Raw genomic sequence first — 7,524 nt, 5'->3', positions numbered from 1 at the left:
GTAGGGAAACTGAGTTCAGGGCCATCTTGTGGACCTTCTCCTGAAGCCCGGACAGCCCCTCTGCTCAGGGCTGTCCTCTCAGTGTGTGTGCGACTGGCTCCCTCTGCTGGCCTGGTGGGGAGGTGCAAGGAAGAGGTTCTGAATCAGCTGTGATAAGGGAAAAACTAACCCTCCGTGGCCTGAATAAGACAAGTTTCTTGCTGTCATGGACACAAGGTCTGCAGGAGGAAGGAGAGCAAGTCTGTGGCAGGCCAAGGCTGCAGCCCCAGGTCCTCTCCGCTGCCCCCTGGGGTGTGCGGCTGGGTGGGGAGAGGCACCTGTCATGTCCAGGTGCCTGCTTGTGTCCGTGTAGTGATTAGGAATCACTGTGTAGCCACCTGCTCGCCCCACAGTGGCTGGAGCCATAGGACTTTGCTTTTCTAATGATCTAAGCGGTTAGAAGAAGGAGGAGGTGGTTGTGAGTCTTGGTTCAGGGTCAACCTCTCTTTGACTTGGCTGGCCAAGCCCTCCTGGTCACAAGGGGGCTGCCCCAGTTCTATGCCTCCTGTCCTCACATGGCAGGGTGGGAAGCAGGGGCAGGCCACAGCAGCTTCTCCTCGAGGGAAAACGTCTTTTCTGTTAGTGCCTCCAGCCAGCTTCCCTTCAGAGCTCCGTGGCCAGAACCAGTCTCACCAGCCTGCAGAGGGGAGGGACTGCTTACCACACAGGGGGGCTGGTTGCCCTGGGGGTCACTCTGGTCATGCTTAGTCCCTGGGGCTGGGGCTGTGAGGAGGACAGGAGACTAGCAACCTGGTGTGCTTGTCTCCCCGCCAAGATGGCTGGCCTGCAGGTGGGGAGGAAGATCTATTCCATCAACGAGGACCTGGTGTTCCTGCGGCCATTCGCAGAGGTGGAGTCCATCCTCAACCAGTCTTTCTGCTCCCGCCGCCCCGTGCGCCTCCTGGTGGCCACCAAGGCCAAAGAGTGAGTGTCCCCAGGGGCCAGGTGTCCAGCGACCTTCCTCTCAGGTCGAGGAGTTGCCTGAGTGCTGGGGATGGTGGGGGCCGAGCCTTCCTGGATCCCCGTGGGTGGGGCTCATTCTGCAGGTACATGACACGAGGCTGCTGCCTTCAGTCGGTCAGCAGGTGTTGATCGTGCGCCCGCTGTGTCTAGCGGTGCTTCAGGCTCTGGGGATCCAGCCACGTCTGGATGGGTACATTTCTCCCCCTCATGACCTCAGTCTGGTTGGAGGGTAGAGCAGGAGACAGACGGACACAAACAGTGGAGAAGTAAGAGGCATACGGGACCAGCTGGTAGCAAGTGTGGGCTGATACCTAACGCTGGGAAAGAAGATGGGCGGTGTGGAGGGATGGTGGCCGGGGTGCCACTGAGCACGGAGGTGCAGGCCTGAAGGAGGTGAGGAGGGAATCAGGGGACTTGAGGGGGAAGAGGGCTCCAGGCAGAGAAAACAGCCGATGAAAGGCGCGGGGAGGAACCTGGCTGGTGTGTTTGAGGAATAGCGAGGAAGCTGATGTGCCGGAGCAGAGCGTGTGAGAGGGAGGGGTGGGTGATGAGGTTGGCCAGACAATGGGGCCAGGCCCTGTAGGACCTTGTGTCCACAGTAATGACCGTGGAGCCACTGGCGAGGCACGACCTGATGTAGGTTCTGGCAGAGTCCCTCTGGCTGCAGGTGCAGACCAGACGGTGGGGGGCAGAGGTGGAAGCAGGGGAGCGGCGAGGAGGCTGCTGGCCCAGCCTGAATGGCAGCAGGGGTGTGGTGAGAAGTGGTTGGATACCAGATATAGGTACAGGGAGAAGCGTTTTCTATTTTAAAAATTGTGCATTTGGTTTCCACTTCTCCCTTCTATTTAAGGCAAATGCTTCCCAGTTTTCTGTTGACAGGCGGGATGGAAAGTTTTAATATGATTATTTCAGTAGAAAGGCAAGTCAATTTAGGGAAAATGATTGATTGGTTGGCTGGAATGTGGAAGTGGCAGAAATCACCCACGTGGAATGAGCCTGTCTTAAGTCTGGCAACACCTGGGGTTTGAGAACAGGCTCCCAAGAGCCTGGCTTTCTCTGGCTGGTGGGGACGGGAGAGGCGATCCTGAAGGCCATGGTGGGGGACATGCGCTTGGGGAAGCAGGCAGCTGCATCGAGGCCCCTGGGTTAATGATGCCCCCTGCACAGTCCTGAGCAGGGGCCACCTGCTCGGCTCTGGTGTCCCACCTGCAGAATGGCCCAGACCGGGGCTTTCAAACCGTGTTCTCCAGAGGACACATGTGGGCTTTTTTCTAGAGTCAGCACCAAGATGTGGGGATCACTTCTCACTCTTCCATCCATGGTTGTTGAATAAAACTTCACCGGCAGAGGTGTTGTTCTGGCCGCCAAGAGGCCTCCTCCCACGAGGAGGGATGGAAAAGGGAGAGGGGGACCCGAGATTTCTGTGTGTGGACTGCAGCTCCAAGGGCAGGCCATGCTTCAGATGAACTGGAGACCCTGGTGGTGGGGGCGTTGGTTAGGCTCAGCGAGGTTTCTCTGTATATCTGGGAGCTGGAAAGCCTGGCATTGCTATGATTTGGGGCTGGGTTTCCCAAAATTCCTGGAGGCAGGGGCTCCTCGGGGTGTCCTGCTGGGCCGTTGGGAGTGATGCTGCTTTTCCTTATGGCTGCTTCTCCTGCTGCAGGATCGTCAAAGTCCCTGACCATCCGGAGGCTTTGTGCTTCCAGATCCGGGGAGCTGCCCCGCCCTATGTCTATGCTGTCGGGAGAGGTGAGTGGGAGCCTAACAGACAGAGGGGAGCTCGGGAGACCCATCTGTGTGTGAGATAGGAGCTCAGAGCCGCCCAAACCATTACCACCAGGCCTGTGCTCATAGTGCAGCATTAGCACTTACTTTCTTTGCTTGAGGCCAAGGCTTGCAAATGCAAACACCTATGGGGGTCAGGCAGTTACAAATGAGTAACTGAGAGAAAGACAACAGGGAGTGGTGAGGACTATGGCAAGGTGAGAAATACCCATTTACTCAACAAGAGACCTATTCCTCAGCTCAAGCTCATGGCCAGGCAGAAACTTACCGAAAGTCACACGGTTGGTTAGTGGCAGAGCCAGGGTTTGAACCCAGGCCCCTGGGGTCCAGGCCTGTGCTCGTCAACCATCACACCGAATGGGCCTGATATTATTTCATGTACAGACAAAGCTTGGCATTTCATCTGCATTTAGAGACCCTTCATATTAACCACACAGAACCCTGGGGTCCATGGCCTATAGTTTGGGAATTGTGGTACAGCTGAGAAAACATGCATTTGGGGTCCTATAGACCTGGGTTTGACCCGGGCTTCTCCTAGCAAAGTGACCTTGAGAGAATTACTTTGCCTCTTTGAGCCTCTGTATTCCTGTCTACAAAATGGGCTGATCCTGGTACCAGTATCACAGGTTGTTGCAGGATTTTAAAGGAGATGAAGTTTTAGAGTGAAACTAGTTGCTGTTTCTCTGAGCCCTAACTTCTACTTCTGCAAAATGGGCATGCCGGTCCCTGCCCTGCCTACTGGAGTGGGTCAGAGAGTGGCTCCTGGGTGGGAGGGATGGAGGTGGAGTGTTTGGGGGTGGGTGGAGGACAGTGTTCATCTGGATTCTTGCCCTTGCCTGCACTGCTCAGGCCCTCCGCCTGGCATTCAGCCTCAAGCATTCCCGTCTCCCTTAGGGTCAGAGGCCGCGGCCGCAGGGCTCTGTGCTGGCCAGTGTATCTTGAAGGTCAATGGCAACAACGTGATGAACGACGGTGCCCCTGAAGTCCTGGAGCACTTCCAGGCATTCCGAAACCGCCGAGAAGAGGCCCTGGTAAGCCACCCAGCAGCCAAGGGGATCAGCGGAGTCCTGCTCAGTGAGGGGGTGGGGCTGAGGGCCACCTTTCTCTGGAAGAAAGTCTGAAGGCATCATGGTGTTTGGGGTCAGGGAGGGCTGGTGGGACCGAGCTGGGCTTCGACCCTCTGCCCCCTCTGCCTCCCTGGATTGGAGGAGCTGGGCTGTAATACCTCATGCCCTCGGTTTTCCAGGTGTGAATGGGTGTGATAAGACCCTCTTTTCTTACTACATAGGCACGTTGGGCAAATGGTTATGTGGATGGTGAAAATTGATGTTGTACTTGGGTCAGGGGCTGGGGTTCAGTGGAAGGTGGTATTATTTATTGGATTATCTAGTAAGTGTTTATTGAGCACCTGCTGTGTGCCTGACACTTTTCTAGGCCCTGGGGCCACAGGAGAGACACGTTTTCTGCACCCATGGATCCGACTTCCATTTTTAAAGGCTCCCCCCTCCCCTGGCACCTGTGTGGCGTATAGACTATAGAGGGTGAGGGCTAAGGGTGACTGGAGGTTCCTCGGGGAGGTTCCAGAGCGAAGCCTTGGGGGCCTCTCCAAAGGAGGTGTCACCGCAGGCTAAACACCTGAGCCCTGGAGTTGGGGAACCGTTTGCACCTTTGCCGTCCCTTCCTCCCTGGGCTCCCAGCACCATGGCTGCCCCTCTTGCTCTGCTCCCCTCACAGGGCCTGTACCAGTGGATCTACCACACCCATGAGGATGCTCAGGAGGCCCGAGCCAGCCAGGAGACCCCTGGCGAAGACCCAGGTGGTGAGGGGGCCCGGGAGGAAGACCAGCCCGACTCAGGTAACAGGACAGGTGGGCAGTGAGCTAGAGACTCCAGCGGGGAGCTGGGTCCTCTTCTGTGTCTACCCTCCCTTGTGTTCCCATCTATCGTTGAGATGTACCACTGTTTTCTAATCCATTCATCTACTGATGGGCACTTAGGCTGTTTCCAGATCTTAGCTATGGTGAATTGTGCTGCTATGAACAGAGGGGTGCATATATCCTTTCTGATTGGTGTTTCTGGTTTCTTGGGATATATTCCTAGAAGAGGGAATTGTGATCCCATCTTGACACCATCAGTTCTGTATTCGTTTCTGACTGCTGCTCTGACAAGCACCGCAGACCTGGTGGCTTAGAACAGCACACATTTACTCTCTTACAGGCCCGGAGGTCGGAGTCTGAGATGAGGCTCACGGGGCTAGAACCGAGGTGTCAGCAGGGTTGCATTCTCTTTGCATCTCTAGAGGAGAACTAATTTACTTGCCCGTTTCAGCTTCTAGAAGCTGCCTATGTTCCTTGGGTCACGGCCCCCTTCTTTCATATGCGGAGCCAGCAATGTTGGCCCGAGCCCTTCTCTCCTTGCCACCTCTCTAACTCTGCCTCTTCCTCTTCCATCTTCCCCATTTAAGAGCCTTGTGATTACACTGGTCTACCTGACTCATCCAGGTTCATCTCATTGTAAAGCTATCTGCTTAGAACCTTAGTTCCATCTGCAACCGTCATTTCCCCTTGCCATGTGAGAGCATATAGTCCAGGGATGAATTCTGGGGCCATTATTCTGCCTACTACGACCTCCCACATTTATCTCTCCAGTGCAGCCTCAGCCCTGAACTCCAGACCCGTCTTTCTACCTCCCCCACCACCCATCCAGTATCTAACAGGCATCACAGACTCCACATGGCCAAAATGGAAACTCCTGAACTTCCCCTGAGCGTCCCATCTTCATCTTTCAGATTCTTAGGTCCTAGATCTTGGAATCCCCTCAACTGTTCCCTTTCTTCTGACTCCCTCCACCTTAATTCCAGAAGCACACTTTGTTGCCTCTGTCTTCCTCATGCACCCAGAGTTATACCACTTCCCACCACCTCCATTGCTGCCTGGTCCAAGCCACCGTCTTTCTCACCAGGACGATTGCAATAGCTGTTCATTATCCTCCCTGTCCTGCCTCACCTCTCCTCCTATGGGCTGTTCTAAAAAAAACCAGAATAAAACATTCCAGTGACTCCCATCCTAACTCAGGACAAAGATCAAGTCCTCACCATGGTCTTCAACCTCACCTCTCATCACTTTCCTGTTTTCCCTCTCTGCTTCATCCATTCCAGCACCAAATGTACTCCTACCCCAGGACCTTTGCACTTGCAGTTCCCTCTGCCTGAATGTGCTCTTTCTGAGTACTTCTTGTCTCATTCACCTCTCTTCTCAGATGTTACCTCCTCAGAGCGCCCTTCTGTCCCAGAGTCTCCTTATTCTATCCTATCCTATCCTATCCTATCCTATTCTTTTTCTTTACTGCATGTATTAGTTAACTGTATATCATGTAGTGCCTTCTTTGTTTTCTAGGTATGTCACTCCCTAGCTGTGACATACCTTGTCATGTAGCCTCTCTGGGCCCATGTTGATTGGGACTGTATCTGGGCTACATAACAACAGTAACTCAGGAAACTGAAAAGTCTGAGTAGGGTCATGTAAGCTTCAGATCTTGCTCAATCCAGTGCTTTCAGTAGTCTCCTAAGGAGTCTCTTTCTCTCTAGTTTTCACCTCTGCTCCCTCTGTGTTGGTTTTCCTTTTACCTGCTGTTTTATCCATGCGATGGTCCTGGCAGCTTGGAATCCAGTTGAAAAGAGAATGTCTCCAGCTCTTTGTAGATCCAGCAAAAGTCCCAGACTTGACTCTCATTGGCCCAGCTTGGGTCACGTGCTCATTCCTGAGCCAGTCACTGTGAATAGAGGAAATCTTCAGCTTGTGCCTTTGATGAATGATGCAGGTGTAGGGGGGCCTCTTCTAAGCCACATAGACTGGGATAGGGCACATGGGTAGATTTCTAGAGGGACAATGTAGGACAAGGTGTGAATAATAGTAGGCTGGCAAAATCCAACAGAGCTGCAGCACAGGCTTCAGTTCCCCATCTGCCTGGCGGGAGCTGTCTGTGGTGCAGCACCAGCGGGCTGGCTGGCTGTGGAGTGGAGCCCCCTCTTCAGAGTTGATTGTCCTTTTGGCTTTCAGCCTTCCCTCTGCTGTCCATGGGTGCCCAGCTGAGCCTGCATGAGGACAGCCCTGTGGTTAGCCTGAATGTGGACAATGTGCACCTGGAGCATGGCGTGGTGTATGAGTACGTGAGCACAGCGGGCATCAAGTGTCACGTGCTGGAAAAGATCGTGGAGCCCCGTGGCTGCTTCGGCCTCACTGCCAAGGTCTTGTGTGGCACTGCCCTGGGGGTGGAGCAGCCTGATTCCCGTTTCCTCTGAGTTAGCCTGGAGCCCTGAATTCTAGTCTCTGCCCACGACATGGGATTTAGAAGAATGGCTTATCTCTTTAGCCTCAGGTCACGCATCTGCAAAATGGGCCAGTAATAGACCTGACCTCATGGGGGTCTTATGAGGCACACAGGAATCTCTGTAGATAAACTGCTTAAGACCCTCCTTGGTGCAGAGCGTGTGCTCAGGAGTTGATGTTTCTGCAGATCCTCGAGGCCTTTGCTGCCGATGACAGCGTCTTTGTGCAGAACTGTGGGCGGCTCATGGCCCTGAGCAACAGCATCAGGACCATGTCCCATTTCGAGTTCCGTCACATCTGCGACATCAAGCTGGAGAGCATTGGCCAGAGGATTGCCTGCTATCAGGAGGTACCTTTTCCCTCAACCTGGGGCATTTTGGTTATAAATGTCAAAACCCACCACAACTTAG

The 7,524-nt window shown here is 54.2% G+C and overlaps 1 protein-coding gene across 1 annotated transcript in view; it reads left to right on the top strand.

The window, feature by feature from the left end:
* Positions 1 to 7,524, top strand: part of PREX1 (phosphatidylinositol-3,4,5-trisphosphate-dependent Rac exchange factor 1) — a 189,232-nt gene that overhangs the window by 158,345 nt on the left and 23,363 nt on the right. Inside the window, exons 19-24 of the mRNA XM_006772500.2 lie at positions 815 to 963; positions 2,666 to 2,751; positions 3,682 to 3,818; positions 4,522 to 4,642; positions 6,845 to 7,032; positions 7,302 to 7,463. Coding sequence (XP_006772563.1) covers positions 815 to 963; positions 2,666 to 2,751; positions 3,682 to 3,818; positions 4,522 to 4,642; positions 6,845 to 7,032; positions 7,302 to 7,463 — 843 coding nt within the window. The remainder of the gene's footprint in view (positions 1 to 814; positions 964 to 2,665; positions 2,752 to 3,681; positions 3,819 to 4,521; positions 4,643 to 6,844; positions 7,033 to 7,301; positions 7,464 to 7,524) is intronic.

This window comes from Myotis davidii, unplaced genomic scaffold (assembly GCF_000327345.1).
Source record: "Myotis davidii unplaced genomic scaffold, ASM32734v1 scaffold526, whole genome shotgun sequence".
Lineage (NCBI taxonomy): Eukaryota > Metazoa > Chordata > Mammalia > Chiroptera > Vespertilionidae > Myotis > Myotis davidii.
This window is presented reverse-complemented; position numbering and strand designations above follow the sequence as displayed.